Genomic DNA, 25,055 nt, shown 5'->3' with positions numbered 1-25,055 from the left:
CTACAGAGAGCGTTCAACACCACAGCCAAGGCCTTAGCCTCAGTGCACCATGGAGGAAACGTGAGACTCCACTTCAGGGCGTACAGTTTCCTCGTAGAGGGAGCTCTGGATTGGAGAATGGTCTCAACAACCTCGGTTGGGAGACCGGCAGCTATGAGCTGTGCCCCCTCAGGAGCCACACCCACAGCTTCCACAACTCCGGGCGGGGGTTCACCATGGTGCCTCCTGCCTGTGAGAGGAGAGCCCTCCTGACTGGAATCTCCCATGGAGAGCTGTCGAGGAGGGAAATCAGGTCCGAGAACCATACTCGGCCCGGCCAGAACGGGGCTACTAATATCAGCCGAAGTCCGTCCCGGCGTACTATCTCCAGAACTCCGGGGAGCAGAGCGATCGGGGGAAAGGTGTACAGACGAAGCCTCGGCCACGTCTGTACCATGGCATCCAGACCCAATGGAGCTGGATGATGTAGAGAGTACCAGAGGGGACATTGTGCTGACTCTTGAGTGGCGAAGAGGTCCACCTGAGCCTGGCCAAACACTCTCCAGATCTGCTTCATCACCTCGGTGTGAAGCATCCATTCCCCGGATAACAGCCCCTGCCTTGACAGGGTGTCTGCTCCCATATTTAGATGCCCAGGGATGTAAACCGCTCTCAGTGAGAGGAGTTTGCCCTGGGCCCACGCAAGGATCTGGTGTCCCAACCTGTACAGGGGGCGCGACCACAGACCTCCTTGGTGGTTGATATAAGAGACACATGGTGACCTCTCAGGTCTGGGAGAAAGTGTTTCAGAGCCTGAAACACGGCCAGCATCTCGAGCCTGTTGATGTGCCAGGCAAGATGATGACCTCTCCACCGACCGTGGGCAGGGCGGCCACTCATGACCGCTCCCCAACCGGTGAGGGATGCGTCCGTCGCTAGGGTTACGCGGCGACAAGGAGCTCCCAACACCAGGCCCTGGGACAAGAACCAAGGTTGTCTCCACATGTCCAAGGCACGTAGGCACCGCCGCGTGACCTTGATCATACGAAGCGGGTTTCCCCTCGGGGAGTACCCCTTGGTCTTGAGCCACCACTGTAGGGGTCTCATGTACAGCAGGCCAATAGGTAACACGTTGGACGCAGCCGCCGCCTGTCTCCCGGCCTCCTGGTGCCTGCTGACAACCGAGTCAACAGCGTCACCAAACAGGCCGGAAGGCAACAGCGGGGTGTTCAGAGAGAACCCTGTTGCGTTCTTTAATATCCGAAACGGCAAGCTCCGATGTGGAGGTGAGGTCTGAAACCGCAGGAAACGCTCATCCAGCTTGCCTCTCCATGGTTCCACCAAACACTCGGCCGGCCAGTCGAGTGTCAACTTGGCAACAGCACGAGTGATCACCTCCACAAGCTCCTCATACTGGTGTGAAAGAGGGGGTGCGACGTGTTCGGCGCCTCCCATGTCAACCTCCTCAGAGGAAGACAAGAGAAGCACTGCGGCCGCTGCCCGAGGGGAAGTAACCACCAGGTGTGCTTCCGGACTCGGGGAACGGTCGCGGGATCCAGCAGGTGAGGATGGAGATAGAGACTCGCTCGTCTCCGATCCCTCTGCAAGATCCCGTTGCGAACCCCACGAGCGCCGTCTACGCTCCGCCTCAGCGACAGCGGGACCCGCGCTGCAGGGAACGCCAATGAAAGAACCCTCTCCTGAAAAGAGGGCCTTTCGGGAGCGAAGCACACGCAGAGGAAAACCCTCGCAGTGCGGACAGCAAAGCACACACAAGCTGTGTGTATCCTCCGCACACAAATAACGTTTGCACGGAGGCACACACCTCCGTGCAAACATTGCGCTCCTCCCAAACTTCGCCCGTGACGTCCCTCCCATCCGTTGGACAGATTTCATTGGTATTCAGAGCCGGTTACGCTGTAGGCGTTCCCCAAAGCGTCTCCTGACGCAGCTCGAATTCCTGAAGAGGAAACTTAATTATAGGGATGTCCCGAGCCCACCACCATTAAAAGGAAACAAAGTCACTCAAATGTGCGTGCTCAGCCACCATTAAAACCAAAATAAGAAGAAATGCGTGTGCGACACAAGCAGCAGTGAGGTCTGTTATAGCGCGTCATACACATTTGAGCTTCCGTGTTCAGTGTATTTGATGCACAATTTTGTAAAGATCTCTCACTCATTTATCGTTTACTTTTATCTGCCGTCAGATTATCTGAGATGTAATTGTCATAAAGCATTGCTATGACTTGCGTCTTGCTTTGGATTTGACTGACAGACTGGCATTCTGACACCACAAGCTTCATGCTTTCTAACCATAGGTTGTAATTATTCTGCTTATTGTACATATAAAATACAAGAGGCTTATATCAGCAGTCCCATATTCATAATTGTGACGACACAATCTGTTTACAATGGTTAAAATTGTAACGTTTACATCTACCAAAGTCTTTATATAGTGTGTGTATAGTGCATCTTATAATTAAATATTATATTATATTATATTATATTATATTACATTACATGATATATACATACAAATATTAATTTTACTGTCTGCACAACTCTGTATAAATTGGATTGATTTTACTGTAATAACTTTAATGTACTTGAATTGTGCACCAAACACTAGAAATTTACAAGTATTGGATCGGGACTAGGTATCGGCAGATACTCAATATTCAAAGACTCAGATCAGATCGGGGCACAAAAAACCTGATCAGGACATCCCTACTGAATTAGTATGGGAGTAAATGTTTCCTCTGAAAACCATTGTGATTGTGATTCAAAAGTAAGCATTCAATGTTCAATTTTTGTGTAAACTATCCCTTTAAGACACTGACATACCCTACCTGGGTGGGCGGAGCTTGTTTAGTGGGAGGAACTCCAACACACATAGAGGTGGGGTTTGGAGAGGGGTGGAGACTTTGGTGCGCTGTGGGTGTGGCCTGACTGTGGGAATGTTGGGAGAGAGTGGCCATGGAGTTTATGGCGGGCTGCTGAGCAACAGAATAAGCCTGCTGGTACTGGTGAACTGTGGGAACTGGAGGCGCGAACACTGGAGCAGCAAAGGGTGGAGCAGGACATTGTGAGGGTATAGGAGAGGTGGAGGACAGGTGGGGGTACTGGGTAAGCGTAGAGATCTCCATCTGCGAACATGACACTGGCGAGATGTCGGGGTGTGTGGGGGCAGGCAGACTGAGGGACGAATGCACAGAGGGAAAGCAGGAGGGGTACGGGTCACATCCAGGAAGAGGAACCCCGACTGAGTTAATGGAAGGAAACTGGAGGAGGAGACAAATGTGCATTGTAGTATGGGATGAAGTCAAAAGTGCCCACTTTGTACATTGGACTGTTTACACAAAACTACACAAATCACCAGGGATGCACGATATTAGATTTTTGCCGTTATCCGATATGCCGATATATTTAAAATCATTTTGGCCGATAGCCGATGCCGATATATATTTCCCTTTGTTTTGAAACAACACCAAGTCTCTCCTGTGCAGAGATTATGTACAAATTATTTTTAATTTTGGTTAGTTTTGAGCAAAAACTAATTATTTGCTAGAAGTAATAAACATTATTAAAGTTCTTTTTTAATGAGAGTACATTGGAAGCCTTGAAAATAACTAATAAAATCAATCTCTGCTGTTTTTTTTCTCAGACAGATGCAGTTGAAACCTGATTTTATTTGTGGATTTATTTATTTGTTAATAAAGATTTTATTTGTGGATTTAAAATTAATAGATGGTCTAAAGCCAAAGAGCTGTAAAAAAATCTAAAAATCTTTAAGAGCACCTTATATTTAAGTTTTCATAATTCATTTAAAAACAAAAATATATATTTGTGTATTTTACTTTACTTATTTTATTACAAATAGGTCAACAGCAGCCCCTAAGTAAATTAAATTACAGGATGGGCATTAGGACCCGGGGGAGGCTGTCGCTGCTGTTGCACGCACTAGTGACTGTTGACTCTCTCGCACATGGACACATCGTTCTGTACGTGCATTCTCAGATTAAACGCAGCGATCCAAAACAGTGAATCTAATCATCATTCAGGCAAAAATTGCATCAAGACTGGCATCAAGACTGACCACACTACTGACATGCTCTTATCACTATCACACCCTGGGCACATGTGAGCTACTTGTCTTATCGGCAAGCATCATTTTTCAAATCGGCTAATGCCAATATTTACATTTTTAGCCTTTATCAGCCATTTCCAATAATGTTCCGATAATATTGTGCATCCCTACAATTCACGCATCTGAGAAGCAGAGGAGCTGGCAGAAGGGTGTACCTGTGTGAGGTAAGCTGGAGGAGGAGGAACAGATTGTGTCAGCAGACTGGAGGTGGACTGTCCTCCTTGCTGCCAGCTGTCCAGCAGCTGTGTCTGAATGGAGAGCTAATAGGATAGAAAGAGAGAAATACAAGTGTGCAAAGAGAAAACACGATGACTCAAGAAAAGCCAGAGTAGGTTTGCAGATGTAGGTCACTCTTGTCTCGTCACAGTCCTGCTCCTGGAGATTTACCTTCCTGCAAAGTTCATCTCAAACCCTGAAAAAATACATCTGAAGAAGCTCATTAAAGGGGTCATATGATGCTTTTTTAAAGATCATTATTTTGCGTATTTGTAACAGTATATGTTGTTTTATTGTTCAAAAAACATTTTTCAAATACAGTACATTATTGTAGGTCCTCTATGCCCCGCCTCTCTCAAACGCTTCGTTTTCTACAAAGACCCTCCTTCCGACAAGTGCAATCTGCTCTGATTGGCCAGCTGACACAGTGCATTGTGATTGGCCGAACACCATAAGCCGTGTCGGCAATGTAACACCCCTTTCCATAATCGCGAGCTTCAGCTTTCATAATTATAGTAAAGAAAGACAGTAAATAATGTCCTTAATTTTAAAATCAGTTAAAGCCCGAGAGGGGAACAGAGTTGCGTGACAGAGACCGTGATGAAGCTGTGATATGTGTTTGCACACAAGCCGTGATTGTGTGACCGTTTCACCCTCTCTCACACATGCGAGCACACACACACACACACACACGACGCGCAAAATTGAGCATTTAAACAGTCAATAGCAAATATACTATAATAATAACAAAACATACAGTCGCTGATTCAAAAGCACTAGTTTGTCATAGCAAAGTCAGAATTACCTCCTCTCCTAGGTTCACGAAACGGTCGTCTATAAAATACGTTGCTGTTCTGTTTTAAGTAATCTTAATGATTCCTAATTGCTTCTACTTTCGGAAAGCCAAATAAAGTGCTTTTGCTTTCACCTAGAAACACACAGCGTCTCCCTGACATGGCTTCATCAACACTACTGCTGTTACTGAAACCACGCCTTCTTTCTTTCCACATCGTGACGTAGACGTGTGAGGCGTGTTTGAACGAGCCATTTTAGGGGGGCGTGGCAATCTTAACTTTGATAAAGAATATGTCTTTGGTTTTGAGACTTTAGTCTTTGCAACTTTAGGGATCTTATCTATGCACAATCAGCTTGTAACACTCCAAAGAGAAAGGAAAACTTGAAATTGCATCATATGACCCCTTTAAGATCTTCAGTTAAACTTAATTACAGATATCTGTTGGACCAGGATTGGAGGTGAATTCTGTAGGAAGGTAGATCTCCAGGAACAGGATTGGGCACCACTATGGCCAGTTACATAAACTTAGATTAAGTTTACAAGTTAGTCAGTCATAATTTTTTTTCTTTAAAGCCTTCTATACACTGCACAATTTTAGCAATCCTATAAGATCATTGTAAATCACGCTGTGCGACATGGATCTACTAAACTTGCGTTCAACATGTGTGCAGACTGTACGATGATGACATCATAGGCTATTTTCTCATAGGCTACGACGCAAGTTACTACTAAAGAATAAAAATGTCATCAGCGTGCACTAGTGGTAAACAAAAAGAGCTTTACGAATCACACTTTGGCAATTTGGCAAATTGTAGTTTATGTGTGCTCAAAAAGTGGAAGCAGTGAAAGAGGAAAGGAATGGGAGTTTGAGCTGAGCAGTTTTAGCTCCATGTCGCGTTGATTTCATGTCGCATTTTTATTGGCTGGTCAGTAAACGTGGGTCATAGCAGCAAACACTGTGCAATGATCATGCTGAATTTCTGACACTGTCAAAAAATTATCGTAGGCTATCTTTGGTCACGAGACCGTGACAACGGCTGTCTTTGAACCTATCTCACTGTACGACACAGGACCACCGATTAGAAGCCACAATCATAAAAATCACGATTGCTTCATGATGCCAATCTTTCGTCTGTACAGACGAAAAGGGTTCCTATTATGCATTTTTACATTTACATTACTTCTTTTAGTGTGTAATGTTGTGCATGAAAAAGTTCACTTCAATGGGAGTTATTAGTTAGGGAGCTAGTACATGTCGGTGGTATTGAGCGCCAGTTTTTAAACAGCTGGGAATTTAAAGTGGGCGCTAAGGGGAGGTCCATGTGAAAATTAAGAAAAAAAAGATGACGACAAACAAGCATACCTGTGGGACAGGTGGTGCAGGGCCTGTCTGGCTCAGCTGCACAGGAGCAGTTTGCTGCATGTTTGAGAAGTCGCGGAGCTGCCCATCTGTTGTGGCATTCGCAGTGAGTTGCTGCAAATGTTGTAACACAGGTGTTTGTCGAGTCTGTGCAGATGCTGGCGGGATATGCAGCATACTGGAGGCTCCGCTCTGGAAACTCTGATCTGGAGGCAGCACTGCTTCTGTTATAGATGGGAGACCATGTGCAGCTGCGACTACAGTGAGCTGCATGGGTGAAAATGTCTGTGCATTTGCTAGCTCTGCCCCGGGAGGATGGTATGCATCTGCAGTTTGGAATGCATGGGCCTGTGTATTCAGCTCTGCAGTCTGACCTGTAGGAGCGAGCTGCTGTGGATTCACGGTTTGTGGTGCAGTCGAGACACCCTGCAGAAGCACCAGCGGCAGGGGAGCGGACAGATTCTGTCCGGCGGCCTGTGCGGGGGTCTCTGAGGAGACAGGAGGGAACGTCTGCATGTGTTGAGAAACGGCGGGTGCAGCCTGGCTTTGGACTCTCAGAACAGAAGACTGCAGAAGAGGAAACAAATTAATGAGAACCACGTACACTTCCATTCTGTGACACCAACTGCAAGCCAGATTTACTGAACAGGGCAAATTCGCATTAGACCACAATCCCATAAAAGCACAGATGAGAATGGAAAGTTCTGCGGTTGATCTACTGACAATGCACATCTACATAATGACCAATGCAACCTACCAAGAGCAGCGCAAACTAGAATTGGGTTGATGATAAGTAGGTTCAGGCAATCTACTAATAACACATGCACAAAATGTGTTAAGGCTTGCTTTTTGGGGGCATTAAATAATGGTGCAAATACCTGTAAACTGACAAGCGCAAACCTTACTACATGTTACATGTGGTGTCCCTCAGGGTTCAACTTTGGCACTGTTATTGTTTTCACTGTACGTGTTATCTATTGGTTCTATATTTAGGAGATATGGTGCGTCGTATCCATAGACTGTATACAAACATGGATGTAGTGTCCGTGACGTGACCCGTAGGTTTCTGAAGAGCATTTTTGAAGCCTAAAGTTGGCGGAGCCGGCCATCGCCATCTTAGCAGCGCGTCACTCCCGGATAATTGAAAACGGGCAAAGAGGCGAGACATGGGTGGAGCTGGTTGCTGAAACCACACCTGCCTATCTTAACGGTGGTGACAGCAGCGGCAATCCACCTGTCACTCAAGTGGTCATTCCTTTAATTATGCAAAACTTTAAGGCTTAATATAATTTAAATGGATGAGTTACAAAAAAAATTAAAAATCACCCCCCTCACAGTTGTCATGAAATCAAAATTAGCTATAGACCAAAACCACTTTTTGTACCAGGCTGTAAACATCTTCTTTGGGTACCCAGATCTAGACTGCAATGCAAAGCTTTTGCAGTAGTTGGACCCAAGTAATGGAATAACTTGCCATTATCAGAACAATGACTACAGTGTCTGAGTTTAAAAGTCTTTTAAAAACCTATTTGTATTCTTGTGCTTTCAATGTCCTGTCTATTTTAATTTGGGTGATGGACTAACGCAATTTTGTACAGCACTTTGGTCAACCCAGGTTGTTTTAAATGTGCTTTATAAATAAATAAATCTAGAAAAACTAGAAACTAACTAAATCACCTTGCATGAATACCCTGCTCCCTTTGTGTCTGAAAAGGAAAGACCTACAAATGCACATGCAATAAGGTCAGCCACAAAAATAACTTTGTCCATGCCATTTCATCACTAATTTTTTACCGCATGTCTTTAGTAGTTTTTTAAAGCCAAAAGAGGGTTTGTGTTGCCGCAAATTGTTGGTAATTCTGGCTCATTCCTTAGTATGTTGGATTGTTAAATAAAACAGCACACATCAACAGCTGCTACAATGAGTAATAGCAAGCATGCAGATCACACACAACCAGGTTAAGTGAATGAAAACAAAGAAGGTTAGCAGCATGACATCAGGCATATCGTAAGCGTGGTTAATGGTTAGGTTTCAGGAAGGGTTGGGATCGCCTCTGTAAGAGAACGGCCACACCTGCAGGACAGGTAAGTACAGTTACAGCCACCGAGAGGAAGCGCAAAGGAGAAGAATGCATCTGAGCATTTTAGACCAAGTCCTACAGGCACCTGGGAGCAACAGCAGAACCACTGCAAAGGCTGGAGAAAACCAGAGCGTTTCCTCTAAAGCGGCAAGGCGACACCATGTCCTTCACCTACCGCGTCAGCCAGAGAGCGCTCGCCAGCACAAAAGCTGGCTCTGCGACGGGACGTCAGTGCATCACGAGGCGGTTCCAGGGTGTGCCCCTCATCGCTGTGGCTGCGGGCAGGCTGGTACCGCCCTCTCTCAGGCTGATGTCTGTGGCCCGTGATGCTCTCCAGAGATTTGTTAAGCTGGGAAAGGTCAGAGGTCTCACTGAAGGAGCCCCTACGGACATCAGGAATGTGAGGAAGTGGAAGTAAAGAATAGGGCGAATGTCTTCTATCTGCACATGTCCCAAGCAGGAATAAGGATAGGCAGGCCTGACACGGGGATGATGGCTGGTGAGGGGTGGGGTTTAAAGAAAGCCGACGCCCCTGCCTTGGCATCGAGACAGACTCCTCCCCCTTTGTCTCAGAGGATGGCCCCACTGATGTGTCGCTATAGCGGCGAGTCGTTACAGGCGAAGGAGCGAGCAGCAAATTTCCACAGTGAGAACTTCCCAATCCGTCTTCTGTCATCTCTGATTGGTCTCGTGGTTTTTTAAAGGAGGCAGGACTTGTGGGTCGGAGCAGGAAACGGATGAACTCATTTACAGAAGAGCTTTCATGATGTGCACCCTGGAAGAAAAGCCACTTCTCTGAACTATTATCAATAAACGACAAACAAGGGTCTCTAGCACAGAGCTAATAACACACAACAAATAAAGGACACAACAAACTAGATGTGTAAATTTTTTGAGCAATACTGAGTAATGTTTGAATGTGCTAAATTGTTTTGTGTGTGTACAGTACAGTATACTGTATATTCATTATAAAAATATCTATGACGGTTTAGGATTTTAATTGCCACTTTTCCAGGTGTAGAAATCCCACTTTAAACCTCCCTCATATATCCAGGTTTTTAAAAGACCATGAAAATTATGGTTCATAAATAAAAATTGTCAGCTGTTCAAAAGAACTCAACACCAAGTCTCAATGATATTCAGTGTGTAGATATATATATATATATATTTTTTTTGTTGTTGTTGCAATTTTACCATCTAGGTGAAAATTTCACATCTCTGATCTCTCCTCAACAACCTGCATTGGGGTGGGCAATAAACCAGTAGACACGATTAACCGGTAGAAATTTGGGACGATCCTCTCTTTCGTGGATACACGCTCATGTGACATTACTGTGCTACGTGGTCTTGACAACTTACCATTATGTTTTTACTAATCATTGCCGTTTAAAAACAAATTATTATTATTATTGAAATGCAATTAGCAGCAAAAGAGAACTCATTTCACTGTATGTGCATGCACACTGTCTGAGAGACTGTTTCTGAGCGCTGTCTGAGAGGCGCGTGCATGTGAAGACGCTGCTCATAGAGCACGGGAGTATTGAACAGTTATTTTTGCCACTTTATAGGCCATGAACAGTTAAACTGTCACGATCACCAGCTAGAGTGCCAGTGAGCTCCACCAGAGGGCACTCCACCCCAGACTCTTGATACTCTGCCCCGGTCTCCATTTCCCATAACCCTCTGCCTAGGAATCAATTTACAGACCCAACCGTTTCCTATAAGGAGGACTAGACATGTTGTACTCACACACACTCACTTTGCGAAAAATTGTTTTAGCATTGCAGACATCACTGAGCATTTTCTTTGTTACTGTTGCGAAACATCAGACTGAGTTGGATCCATCTGCAGCTTTTATTAGAATGGTCAAACAGGCAGAGTGAACACCAGCATACAGGGCAATGGAGGCAAGGCAGAGACAGAGTCGAGAATCAGGCAGAGAGTCGAGGTGGGAGGCTAGAATTCAGAGTCCAATAAACAATCCGGGTCGGGGCAGGCAGAGAACAATCAGAAATGGGAAAACAGTCCAAGATCAAAAGGGTACAAAGCAAACACGGGTAATAACGCTCAGAAATGACAGCCGGGACAAATCAAGTCTTCGCAGGGATGTGGTGTGTGTGAGTGGCTTTTATGTGTGTGTGTAAATGAGGTGCAGGTGTGATGTGCAATCAGTCCCAGGTAAGAGGCATGATGGGAGTTTGAGTTCAACAGGAAGGGCTAATATTCGGGAGACGGATCCCTCTGGTGGTGCAGAGGAGTCGGTACAGGAGCCTCTTCTGTAACAGTTACCTTGTTTCTGCCTAGTCTTGCCTTGCCTGTGTCTTGATCCTGGACTGTCTTCTTGTGTTTTGTGATCATTTGCTGCCTGCCCCAACCATTGCCTGTTTTATGGAGTACTCTTTTGTTTTGCCTTGGATGTTACCAATTACTGGTGTTTTGACCCTGCCTGTTCTGTCTACGCTCTTAGATAAAGCCTGCACGTGGATCCCTACTTTGTTGCAATGCTTGTCCGTTACAGTATACTTCGCCAAGTGAGTGTGTGTGTGAGTGCAACCTTTATAGTCCTCCTTACAGGAAATGGGTGTGTCTGTAAATTGGTTCCTTGATTACTTGACTTCAGTGGGCTTGAGTTGTTTCTTTTTTTAAGTTGTATGATTTGAGGAATTATTCATGTCTGGAGCACACATAGTGTGAGCTCCACTAATAAAACAGACAAATGGACAACAGGGAATGAAACGCAGACCGTGTTATCATGCATGCTACAAAAGGAAAATAATGAAACCCCTAGGCAAAAATGAAGTGGATGATGACAAGGTGAAAACACGGTCCAGTTACAGTGCTGCAAACATTGTGTCACTGTGATAAAATGATGGTTTACATTTAAAAGCTATGTGAGTACAAGCATGCATGTGTATGCACACTTCACACACTAGCAGAGCAATGCAAGCTTCACACATAACTGTGGTTTCTGACGTGCACCAGTGACAGTGATGGGGAGTGATACGGACCTCCTGGGTTGCCGTGGAGACAGATTCCTGTAAGGACTGGTATATGACACTGTGCAAACCACTGCTCTGGGAGTCCGAGTACACAGTTGAACCGATGCCACTGTCAGCTGGAGAGACAGAAAGAGCACAAACACATACTAAGAATATTCTTCAACCAAAACATCTGTGGTCAGAGTATTCTGACCATTACGACAGAATCAGTGTCACTAGTCCCTTAGTTTACATGGTAACGAAATTAGTAAAATGACTGGAGATTGTTACAAAAACTGGGTTTGCGAGGGAGTCTGTGATTCATGTTTATATTTTAACAACAGTCTGATATTTGAATATTCTTAACCTTTCCATAGGCAGGTTTGTATAGTTAAGGTTTTTTTCACAGTTTTTTAAATAAGTCTCTTCTGTTAACCAAGGCTTCACTTATTTGACCAAGGAGAGTAAAAACAGTTAAATATTATTACAATTTAAAATAGCTGTTTTCGATGTGAATATGTGTTAAACTGTCATTTATTTCTGTGATGCGCAGCTGTATTTTCAGCATCATTACTCCAGTCTTCAGTGTCACATGATCTTCAGAAATCATTCTAATATACTGATTTGCTGCTCAGTTATTATTGGTGCTCAATTATTAATAATGGTTCATATTTGAACAAATGCATTAGAGTACTTCTATAATTAAACGTCAATAAAGAATCATGTTATAATTAAAGGCTTAATAATAAATGCTGTCTTATTTTCTTTGGTAACGTGGAAGATGCTCTCCAGACCCAAGCTTAAAAAAGTACACTTCCATAATGCACTTAAAGTGCTCTGTTTTCACACACTAATTTTGTACTTAATATACTAAAAATGATACTTGTGTGCTACGTTTAAAAAAAATAAAAAAATAAATACAGAGATAGAATGTTAAAAGCACATTTTAGTTCATATTCATGGTGTCCCAAATTAGCATAGTTTAGTACACATTTCCCCGGTTTCACAGACAAGGCTTAAGCCTAGTCCCAGACTAAAATGTAAATCTGAGCTGCTGATGTTAAAATATATCAGTGCCTTTGTTTATCCTCAAGATGCACACCAGTAATGTTTCCAGTAATAAAAATGACTTAAATGTCCTAATTGAACTATGGCCTAATCCTGGCTCAGTTTAAACCCTGTCTGTGAAACTGGGCCTTAGTTGATCTTAAGTTTATCTTAAAAAGTACTAAAGACTTATTTTTAGTATATTAAGTACAAAATTAGTGCGTGAAAATGGAGCACTTTAAGTACATTATGGGAGCGTACTTTTGTTTTGTTTTTAACCTGGGTAGAACTATATTTAACCCCAAATGTTCACAAACAGGCACGCTTACATGTGGTGGATGTGGTCCTGGCACTGAGCGGACACACATGGACATGCTGATCCACCTCCGGCTCTTCAGGCTCCAGCAGACCGGGCGGTTCACAGAGGACAGGCCCCGTCTCACTCGGAACAGCGCCGCCCTGCGGGGCCTTTGGCACCGTCCTCTCCCTTCGCCACTTGATCAGAGCCACTCGGTCACGGAGAGACTTGCCCACTATCTTTGCATCGCTCTCATGGAAGAAACCAGACTCAACCTGATGGAAGGATGAGAGGGGGCTGGTGTGAACATATTTTTAGAGCAGAGAGAAAGAAGCCAGGGCTCTATTTTAGGAACAGAGGAACACAAATCACAGAATTAAAGAAAAACTGTCTGTGGTGGAAAGCTTAAACTAGACACAACGCACACATACAGAATAGGGATGTGCATCTCCATAACTGAGGCCGATGCGACACGCATCTCCAATGATATGATACATTAAAGATACATATGAAGCAGCTACCGACGCAATACGATACAATTGACCCCATTATGATCTGATTCAACAATGCCATTCAATGCAATATGATGCAATGGAAAAAACATGATACTATGCAATTCAATATGGTACAGACTTTTATTTCTATTTGCTTTTATTTCTATGAGAGAACGCGCTTGAGAAACAGTTTAGAGAGGAGAAATCAATCTACATAAAATATTGGTCACTCTCTAAATAAAAAAAGTATGGCACATCTACTAATAATTACATTTAAATAAATCGTTTTTTACAGAAGCAAATATGTTAGAAACGATGCATCGCGACACAAATGCCAAATTGTATACGATGCACACTTTTTTAAATCAATGCATCGCGTCATTCATTTTTATGTTGAAGCACAGATGCCAATCTGTGAATCTTACCATCCCTAATTCAGAAGAAAGATTCAGCCAAATATGACTAATGAGACCAAGAGCAATTGTTGTTGCGGTCTCTAATTTAGGAAAAAGGCAAATAAACCTACCTAGAAATATAAACATTATATTACAGTGGGGATCGAAAGTTTGGGAACCCCTTGCAGAATCTGTGAAAATGTGGATAATTTTACCAAAATAAGAGAGATCATACAAAATGCATGTTATTTTTTATTTAGTGCTGTCCTGAGTAAGATATTTCCATAAAAGATGTTTACATATAGTCCACAAGACAAAAAAATTGCTGAAATTATTAAAATAACCACATTCAAAAGTTTGGGAACCCTGAAGGAAACACGATGCATTAAGAGCCGGGGGTGAAAACTTTTTGAATTTGAAGATCAAGGTAAATTGTACTTCATTTGTCTTCCAGGAAACATGCAAGTATCTTCTGTCGCGTCAGAAGGGCAGTACTAAATGGAAAAATATGATATTTCAACAAAATAAGAAAAATTTGGACGACATCATCCTGTTCAAAAGTTTTCACCCCCAGCTCTTAATGCATCGTGTTTCCTTCTGGAGCATCAGTGAATGTTTGAACCTTTTTTAATTGTTGTGTTTGAGTCCCTCAATCATCCTCAGCGTGAAAAGGTGGATCTCAAAATCATACAGTTACTGCTGGAAAGGGTTAAAATATGCAAAAGATGCTGGAAAACTGAAGATTCTGCAGGACCTGGAGGATTTATCTGAAGAACAGTGCTCAGTTGAACTGTTCAGAACAAACAAGGGACTCATGAACAACCATCACAAAACAAAAAAACAGTTGTAGATCATCCAGGTAACCACACACAGTATTAAGAACCAAGGGTTCCCAAACTTTTGAATGTGGTTATTTTAATAATTTCAGCTATTTTTTTGTCTTGTGGACTATATGTAAACATCTTTTATGGAAAATATCTTACTCAGGACAGTACTAAATAAAAAATAACATGCATTTTGTATGATCTCTCTTATTTTGGTAAAATTATCCACATTTTCACAGATTCTGCAAGGGGTTCCCAAACTTTCGCATGCCACTGTATATTATATTACAATAGTATACAGTATATAAAATATTAAATTCTGGCAAGTCTCACTGCACTACATTGTGTATTAAAATAAAATAATACAACCAAAAAAATATTTTTTTTAAACTGGATGCACAACACACTGCAAATCTTCTCACGTTACAGAGAATTGTGGGGGAGATTTTCTTAATTGTCATTAAAAAAAAAGTGCCAACAATAATGTTGTGCTTTTGTGAGATTCATCCATGAAGGATTTGGTGTAAAATGGCAAAATGGAAAGATCAATATCTGTCTAGTGAACGAACCGGGTGAAACAAGGTGCAGCGATCAGTATAAATAGCAGCTGCCGACTCATTTTCCCTTTAGCAAACGTTCCCACACATTACAATGCTCAGATTACATAACATGTGATTACAGCAAAAGGATTTTCCAATCCGAACCGGGTCCAGGAGGTCACATACTGTACTTAAGCGCATGTTTGAATATATATAATGAGCTCAAGCGGCTCTGACTGCCTGTGTGTCCTGTACTAAAACCTCAAAACCGGTTTGGCAAGAACTGAAGCAGGTGATGCAGAGTTCCTGAGAAAACGAGGGTGGTTTTCATGAAGTCTCAACAAGTGCGACTAAAAACACAGGACTCAAGAGTGGTTAAAGCAGTGGCTGAATGAAATGGGAAATGGAAGATGTCCTCACGGTCAGAGGTTATGAGAGGCGCTTGTTAATGGAATATAACGTCCACCTCTCTAACAGAATAATTCAATGTTGGCCAGAAGATTATTCCATTAAAGAGCTTTCACAACAGAGACGGGAAATATCTGTAGATCAGTGTTCGTAGATAACATACCAGTGAAACAGGAAGACAACATCAGATTTCACAGGCCATTGAAACACTGCTTGTTTTTGTGGTCTTAACAGATAAATCTCATTTACTTTGTTTAAAAGGTTATTTTTAAACTGAAGAGTTCTGGAAATCCTGACTGAACGAGCCACATGTGAACCTGTTATAACCACTATTATCCACACTTGCTACCTGTCAGATCTCGTCTCTGACAAATGCAATTAGCCTTTTCACACTTCTGTGTTTCTGGCTTCTGGGTTGGCGCTTGCAGGATCAAAGTTTTTTCGGTGACTTAACAAGAATGATTTCGAGAATCAAAGTCTTTTTTTTACAAATGAGATATTATGAAAATGCTTGAACTGCCGGTACTTTTGTCTACAAAGCGCAAACATTTCACAAAGCTTTTTGCGTGAGCTTGGGTCATCACAAATGTTTAATTCTAAATGGTGGCAGTTATAATTCCGTTAGTTTTGTCATTCTGTCCATTTGGTGCTGGCTGTGCATTATGACTGTCCACGTGAATTTTGTTTTCGGCTATTATTATTATTATTATTAAAGTAATATTGTATTTGCTCTCCTTTGCATTATTAGCGTGATGGCGTAAATGTACGTTGTATAATGTGTCCTGGGAAATACATATTAAGCAAGAGATGACTCGGATTCATGACTTTATTTCTATTGTATCAGATTACATTGTTGTGTTGAGTTTAATATGCTTCAACTGGACTGGAGAATTGTTTAATGTATTCTTGGAAAATATGTGCATCTGGACATAAATGTTGTCATTTTGAAGTAATTTAGCATGATGTGGTGATTTGAGTAAATTGAGTTAATGCAAATGTACCGCAGATCAAAGACTATATATATAAAAGGACTTTGCCAGAGATGGAGAATGCAAACCATGCGGCGCTATGTTGAGCGTATTATCTCACGAGTAAGCGGTCTGAGCAGCCATATAAGTTACAATGAAGTAAAATGTTATTTCTTTGTAGACTATATAACAACAACTTCTTACACAAGGTAAGAAGCATTATTTGAGAAAAGGGCATACTAATATAATAGGCGCAGACCTGTAACGGAACTGACTTTACCCTGCGCTGACGTAATTTCAGATTTTTGTTAAAAAGGCTAATTAGTTCTCTTTGCTGTTTTTGCAGGCACTGCTTGGTGTACATCAGTGGCGGTCAGATGGCTCAAACACGCACCATCTCCTGCGCCACGGCTTCAGGGATCTCCTTCTCCAGGTCGAAGCTGAACTCGATGGCTCCTCCGTCTCTGTACTTGCCCTTCAGGCGACGAGGATCCTCCACCCACAACTTCAGGGCGATGGAGGTCTTCAGGCCGTCGTCCTCTTCCGCCAGCTCCACCCTCACACCGGTGTCTTCCGCGAAGAACGCATGATTGAGCAGGTCCTTGATGGAGTAACTGTGGGAAGAGCATCGTAAGAGGGCACAAACTTCAAATAAACTGTATTCTTCTTTAGTTATTGTGAGCCGTGCTGGCAGAATGAGTGTGAATGCGCGCGGGCTAATTTTGAGCTACAGGCCAAAAAAGTGAAAAATTTTGATTTTGGTCGAATTTGGGTTTTTTTTTCACGAAAATGGGTTCATTAAGCCCTCTTCTAGCAATCCAAATGTGAGCCTGGAGCACAAAAGCAGTCATCAGTAGCACAGGTATATTTGTAGCAATAGCCAACAATACATTGTACAACAATACATCTTTATTTGTAACTATCTTTTCTACTTCAATCGGGTGTAGCTCAGTCATTTTACATCTGATTACGTTTGATTGAAGGTCTTTTAATGGAGAATATGAAATTAAAAATGACCCTTTTTTTTTTTTTTGCTCATTGTGACTCATTTTGCCAACACAGGTCACAAATGGTCATAGGCACGTATCCTTCAGGAAAAGCTGAACACCAACCTTAGTCAAACTACTGTGCTTTATATGAGAGTATTTAGCTTCTGTTTGCAATTTGAAACCATATTAACAGCATTTGGGATGTGTGCAATTACGATTTAAATCTTTTAAAACCCTTTCAAACACTTGTGTGATTTATTTTGCAGAAATAAACATGAAATGATCACATGTGAAATATAAATGCACAGAATTACAACAGGCAGAATAAGCAATAGAGTTGCAGATTCATATGTTTAGCAGTCACTTTGGGAATAAATCTTCTGTATTTACAGACAAATGTTTATCCCCATAAAGTAAGTGCTTATTTTTTCTTTTACGATAAGTTTGATAACGGGGTTGAACAGCTGAATTTGATGAATGCAGTCGACACTTAAATGCAGCAAAGTCATGATCAGTATCTGATTCAATGGCAAAATTATTTGTGTCTGCATTCAGATAAAACCAAATATGGGTGGGAATTAATCTGGAAATTTGTCTGAACTATATGAAAATCCCATTTTAAAATGTTATTCTGTTCCTTTCATAGTTAACATACAGTAAAGCATATGCCTTGTATAACTGACAAAATTATTTTATTATATTAATTATAGACAAAATTCTACTATTTCTTAAATTCTCTGTAAATATTATTTAATTAAAACAAACATGAAGTTCTTTAGTGGACAGACATTGTTTTTAGTTTTTAATTTTGTATTTAAAATTCTTTAGTAATGGTTCCCACCACTTGCGACTCTATCTCCTTCACTTCATACACTTCATAACTTCATCACTTCATACACTCTCTACTAATGCACTGGACTTGTAGTCATTTATCTGGAATACTGTGCTGTCACCTAGATCACCTGTGATCCAGCAAGAACAAGGACTGACTGTGTCTAACAAACACTCTTTCTATTGTTTGTTCAAATTCATCATTTACCAACACAACTCTACCAACAACAAAAACTCTTCTCTGGCCAAACTCTAAAGCAAAATCACATGTATGCATGTGCAGAGAAGACAAACCCATAATGCACTGCCATCGATATGAATTTTAAATGCACTTCATTCAACAACAGAAAGCATCAGCATTTAAACATTATAAGCACTTCAGTGTGTGTGTATGAGTGTGTGTGTGCATGTTGATGTGGTTTATGAGGACACAAATTTGTATAATGACATGGGTATGACAGAGGTATTACAATATGAAGGTGGTTTATGAGGACACTGCCTATGTCCCCGTAATTCAAAAGGCTTAAAAAACATACTAAATGGTGTTTTTGTTTTATCTAAAAATGCACAAAGTCTCCTGTGAGGCTAAGTTTAGGTGTAGGGTTGGTGTAGGGCAATAGCACACACAGTTTGTTCAGTATAAAAACCATTACGCCTATGGAGAGTCCCCATAAACCACAAAAACCAACATGTGTGTGTGTGTGTGTGTGTGTGTGTGTCAGTGTCAGTGTTTGTTTGTGTGTGTGTGTCAGTGTTTGTTTGTTTGTGTGTGTGTCTGTGTGTGTGTGTGTGTGTGTGTGTGTTTATTTTCATTCTTAAGAGTACTGCTTTGTGCATGTTGAACTACTGAGCTGAAATCAATCTTCACATGAAGAACTTCATGTCTCATGTGGAGATGTTGTCTCTGTAGACTGTACTCGTGAGCTTGAGCTTGTCTCGGTCTGTAGTTACTGTAGTGTTCTGGGCTGTCTGTCAGTACTCACCGCTCCTCCTTATTCTGACAAATACACTCGCCGATGATCTCTTTGACCTCAGGATCCATCACTTTATTATAACTGGCAGGCTTCACCCCCTGAGAAAGAGAGAGAGAGAGAGATTAAGCAGCGGTAACTGTAGAGAACCAGCACATTTTGCTCATTTGCATCTATCTGTGAATAACAGACCAAAAACTGATGTGGTTATTCACTGGTCATCCAGTGAGCTGTGGCTCAAAACCTGCTGCAAACAGAGCTCTGCGTCAAAAAATCTGACTAAATTTGCTCACAAATCAGTTTCCAATTTACTGACTTGATGACTTCTCATGTTAACAGTTCACTGATTTTCAACGGATAAATCAAATTTCAGTCAGACTGTCACACAACTTCAGAATGTAATGCACATGTTTTTAATGGTGCTATTTATTTATGTTTTTGGTCATTATTATATAATATATTATGGTACGGAAAATATTCTTTTGTGCTCTGCAGGAAAACAGAAATTTATAAATGACTGATTTCTTTATTTTTGGAGTGAGCCTTTATAATTGTCAATGTCAAAAGCAAAACAAGAAATCGAAATATTTCGATTTTGGGGTGAAATATAACCTACTGGCGAAGGACGCGATAGAGCCGGTCCCTCCAGCCAATATGAGGTCAGGGTTTTACAGCCCTTACTTCATTGTGCCCAAGAAAAGCGGTGGGTTACGACCGATCTTGGACCTGCGAGTTTTGAATCGGAGCCTTCACAAGCTACCAAAAACGCATTTTTGAGTGCATCCGTCCCCGAGATTGGTTCGCAGCAATCGACCTGAAGGACGCGTACTTTCATGTCTCGATTCTTCCTCGACACAGGCCGTTTCTGTGCGCTCGAGGGTCGAGCATATCAGTACAAGTTCCTGCCCTTCGGGCTGGCCCTGTCTCCCCGCGTCTTCATGAAAGTCGTGGAGGGAGCCCTTGTTCCCATGAGAGAACAGGGCGTTCGCATCCTCAACTATCTCGACGACTGGCTCATTCTTGCTTAGTCTCGGAAGCAGTTATGCGAACACAGGGATTTGGTGCTCAGTCACCTCAGCCAGTTGGGCCTTCAGGTCAACTGGGAAAAGAGCAAACTCGCCCAGTGCAGAGGATCTCTTTTCTTGGTATGGAGTTGGATTCGTTCTAACAGTCAGCACGCCTCACAGAGGAACGTGCTCAGTCGGTACTGAACTGCCTGAATACATTCAGGGGCAGGACAGCGGTCCCACTGAAACTTTTTCAGAGGCTCCTGGGGCATATGGGGCCCCGGTGTCCTGGCCAAATTCCCTCCACTGGCCCTTATCAATCATGGCCTCCTAGTAATCCCCATCCATTTGATTGGCTCTATCACACTCTCCTCTCCACCTGTAGCTGGTGTGTGGTGAGCGCACTGGCGCCGTTGTGCTGTGGCTGCCGTCTCATCATCCAAGTGGATGCTGCACACTGGTGGTGGTTGAGGAGAGACCCCCACATGATTGTAAAGCGCTTTGGGTGTACGGCAATACACAAAAATGCGCTAAATAAATGCATCATTCATTCATTCATTCATTCATTCATTAATATGGCAGCCGCAGCGGCAGTAACCCCGCTCGGTTTGCTTCATATGAGACCGCATCAGCACTGGCTTCACGGCCGAGTTCCGAGATGGGCGTGGCAACGTGGCAATCACTCCGGAATGCCGCCAAACCTTCAGCCCATGGTCAGACCCCTTGTTTCTTCGGGCAAGAGTGCCCCTAGAGCAGGTGTCCCGGCATGCGGTGGTCTTCACAGATGCCTCTGCCACCGGCTGGGGGACCACGTACAGCGGGCATGCAGTGTCAGGAGTATGCACGGGCCCCCAACTGCATTGGCACGTCAACTGCCTCGAGTTGCTAGCAGTACGCCTTGCCCTGGGCTGCCTGAAAGGGCCGTTACGGGGCAAGCATGTGCTGGTCCGTACGGACAATACTGCGACCATGGCGTACATCAACAGTCAAGGGGGTCTCCGCTTCTGTCGCATGTTGCAACTCACCCGCCATCTCCTCCTTTGGAGTCAGAAGCATCTGAGGTCGCTTCGCGCCATTCATGTCCCTGGTGTGCTCAACCGTGTGGCCGACAAGCTCTCACAAGCTGCGCTGCCGGGAGAGTGGCGACTCCACCCCCAGGTGGTCCAGCTGATTTGGGGAGAGTACGGCGAAGCTCAGGTAGACCTGTTTGCCTCGCCGGAAACCTCTCACTGCCAGTTGTTCTACTCCCTGTCCGGGGGAACACTCGGTACAGATGCACTGGTGCACAGCTGGACCTGGTTCCCGGAACTCACGCTCCTCGCGACAGCCCCTCCCTGGTGAATTCCTCTGAAGAAGGATCTTCTTTCTCAGAGACGGGGCACACTTTGGCACCCGCGTCCAGACCTCTGGAAACTAGGTTCTAGGTGACTTACCCCCTGAGGTACTTAACACCATCGCTTCGGCACGTGCACTGTCTACGAGACGTGCTTACGCCTTGAAGTGGAACCTGTTTGTCGAGTGGTGTTCTTCTCGCAGAGAAGACCCCCGAAGATGTTCGATCGGTGTCATTTCTTGCAGCAAGGGTTGGAGCGTAGGCTGTCTCCCTCCACCCTCAAAGTTCATGCTGCCGCTATTTAGACTTTTCCTAGGCTTTTCCGTGCTGATGGCCTGCACCCCAGCAGAGTCAGAGCGGAACTCCTGTCAGACAACATCACCGGAACGCTACGCTCCATTTGACTAGTAAGACAATTCTCAAATGACTTTTGTTCTACCCACTTAAATGATAGAAGTACCCGCGTTGTCCAATCTATACAGACTGTGTCTGTTCCCTGAATAGCAAGGTCAAAATATAAATTTAATGCAGGATCTAGAAAAAATCTGATCGTGATTAAACCAGAAAAACACAAAATAAATGAACAAAAACAATTTTTGAAGCTTGGACTCCAAAATATTAGATCACTCGCACCCAAAGCAGTGATTGTAAATGAAATGATCACAGATAATAATTTTGATGTACTCTGCCTGACTGAAACCTGGCTGAAACCAAATGAATATTTTGGTCTAAATGAGTCTACTCCACCAAGCTACTGTTATAAACATGAGCCCCGTCAGACTGGTCGTGGCGGCGGTGTGGCAACAATATATAGTGATATTCTCAATGTTACTCAGAAAACAGGATACAGGAGGTTTAACTCATTCGAAATACTTCTGCTTAATGTCACACTGTTAGATATGCAAAAGAAATCTCTCTTATCTCTTGCTCTGGCTACGGTGTATAGACCGCCAGGGCCATATACAGATTTCCTAAAAGAATTTGCAGATTTCCTCTCAGATCTATTGGTTAGTGTTGATAAACTGCTAATTGTCGGAGATTTTAACATTCACGTTGATAATACAAATGATGTGCTAGGACTTGCGTTTACTGACCTAATAAACAGTTTTGGAGTCAAGCAAAACGTCACTGGGCCCACTCATCGTTTTAATCATACGCTAGATTTAATTATATCGCATGGAATTGATCTTACCGATATAGATATCGTACCTCAAAGTGATGATGTTACTGATCATTTCCTTGTATCGTGCATGCTGCGTATTACTGATATTAATTATATGGCTCCGCATTATTGTCCGGGCAGAACTATTGTTCCAGCCACCAAAGACAGATTCACAAATAACCTGCCTGATTTATCTCAACTGCTCTGTGTACCCATAAATACACATGAACTAGAAAAAATAACTAGCAACATGGGCACTATATTCTCTAATACATTAGAAGCTGTTGCCCCCCTAAAATTGAAAAAGGTTAGAGAAAACCGTACTGCGCCATGGTACAACAGTTATACCCATTCTCTCAAGAAAGAAACTCGTAATCTTGAGTATTTCAGCTTCATTCATCGCACCCAAAGAAAAACTGCAGTGCTTTACAACTATAGGACAGGAAGAGCTAAATAAACTTATTAGTGCATCTAAACCAACAACGTGTTTATTAGATCCTATACCCACTAAACTACTGAAAGAGTTGTTACCTGTAGCAGAAGAACCGCTTCTCAATATTATTAACTCATCGTTAACTTTAGGTCACGTCCCAAAACCATTCAAGCTGGCGGTTATTAAGCCTCTTATTAAGAAACCACAACTGAATTCTAATGAACTGGCAAATTACAGACCCATTTCCGTTTATGTCAAAAAAAATTTAAAAAGTTGTGTCTGCTCAATTGTGCTCCTTCTTGCAAAAAAATGATCTCTATGAAGAATTTCAGTCAGGTTTCAGGCCTCACCATAGTACAGAAACTGCACTTGTTAAAATTACAAATGACTTCTTGCTTCAGACCAAGGCTGCATCTCATTGCTAGTATTACTTGACCTTAGTGCTGCGTTCGACACTATAGACCATGATATACTCATAGATCGACTACAAAACCATATTGGTATTCAAGGGCAGGCTTTAAGGTGGTTTAAATCATACCTGTCCAATCGCTACCACTGTGTTCATTTAAATGGAGAGTCATCACAATTATCACAAGTAAAGTATGGAGTACCACAAGGATCAGTCCTAGGTCCTCTTCTATTTTCAATATACATGTTGCCCCTTGGTAATATTATTAGAAAATACGGGATTAGCTTTCATTGTTATGCTGATGATACTCAACTATATATCTCAACAAAATGACCCTACGGGGATCCCATATGTGTTATTCCACGAGTTGCTCCTAAACGAAGCCCGTGTCTTTCCCTCTGGGAGAACCCACCTCTCGTCGGGTTGGAGTCACCCCAGTACTTCCATATGCAGTACAACCCTACAGGGTTAGTCCATATGTACTTCTCCACATAACTCCTTCGGGGAAGGATGTGGTTCCGCAGCAGTCCTTTCCAAGGAAAGGGTACGCATTCCCAGTGTTATCCAATAGTCTCACTGAATGGGTTTTGGTGAACAGCAGTGATCGACACTCTCTGTGTTTGCCCTGTCCCACCGTCCTTAAGCAAAGGGGTACAGGAGGCTTGCTACAGAGCGCTGGAAGGGGGCAGCTCCTGTGGCGCTTTGGTAGGGATTCCTATTCGTCGGTCAGTCCGACGTACGTAGAACGTGACCGACTGAATGGGAACGTCTCGGTTACATAAGTAACCCTCGTTCCCTGAAGGAGGGAACGGACACGTACGTCCCGTCGCCACAGTCGCTGGCCCCCGCTGATGCTGCCGCCTTACCTGTTCGGCTCCTCAGCGAAAACCTGAAGATGCAACGCACCTGCTGCTCATTATATACCCACGCTGCGAGGTGAGCTGCTGCTGCATATGATTGCATGCCAATATGCATTGTTACACTCAAAGCAGATTGGCCTCTCTAGCGAGATTCCTATTCGTCGGTCAGTCCGATGTACATCTCTGTTCCCTCCTTCAGGGAACGAGGGTTACCTATGTAACCGAGACGATCTTCACTCGGAGAGAAACAGAGACAGTGATCAGGTTAGCTACTCAAATCAATACCCATCTACACACACACACACACACACACACACCATTTCATTAGGCCTGGCTCTATAGCTATTAAGCCAACACTTTAATACTTCAAAATAAATCACACACAGAATATATAAGTTAATGACTGATTATCTGAAAAGTCAATGATTCTCAACCAGATGGCCCCAAGACAACAAGCATTAAAATAAAACCAATCAAGCTTAACAATAAAAAAAGAAAAGAAAGAACAAATATATTTATTTCACTCCCTA

The 25,055-nt window shown here is 43.0% G+C and overlaps 1 protein-coding gene across 1 annotated transcript in view; it reads right to left on the bottom strand.

Annotated features, from left to right (window-relative positions):
• Positions 1-25,055, bottom strand: part of LOC306848281 (serine/threonine-protein kinase WNK2-like) — a 104,779-nt gene that overhangs the window by 55,623 nt on the left and 24,101 nt on the right. The window contains exons 6-13 of the mRNA XM_079382736.1: positions 19,334-19,422; positions 16,925-17,144; positions 12,934-13,177; positions 11,588-11,694; positions 8,755-9,420; positions 6,502-7,065; positions 4,282-4,386; positions 2,829-3,260 (exon numbers count right to left, since the gene is read on the bottom strand). Of these exons, the coding sequence (XP_079238862.1) occupies positions 2,829-3,260; positions 4,282-4,386; positions 6,502-7,065; positions 8,755-9,420; positions 11,588-11,694; positions 12,934-13,177; positions 16,925-17,144; positions 19,334-19,422 (2,427 nt within the window). The remainder of the gene's footprint in view (positions 1-2,828; positions 3,261-4,281; positions 4,387-6,501; positions 7,066-8,754; positions 9,421-11,587; positions 11,695-12,933; positions 13,178-16,924; positions 17,145-19,333; positions 19,423-25,055) is intronic.

Source organism: Barbus barbus (genome assembly GCF_936440315.1).
Source record: "Barbus barbus genome assembly, chromosome: 28".
Classification (NCBI taxonomy): domain Eukaryota; kingdom Metazoa; phylum Chordata; class Actinopteri; order Cypriniformes; family Cyprinidae; genus Barbus; species Barbus barbus.
This window is presented reverse-complemented; position numbering and strand designations above follow the sequence as displayed.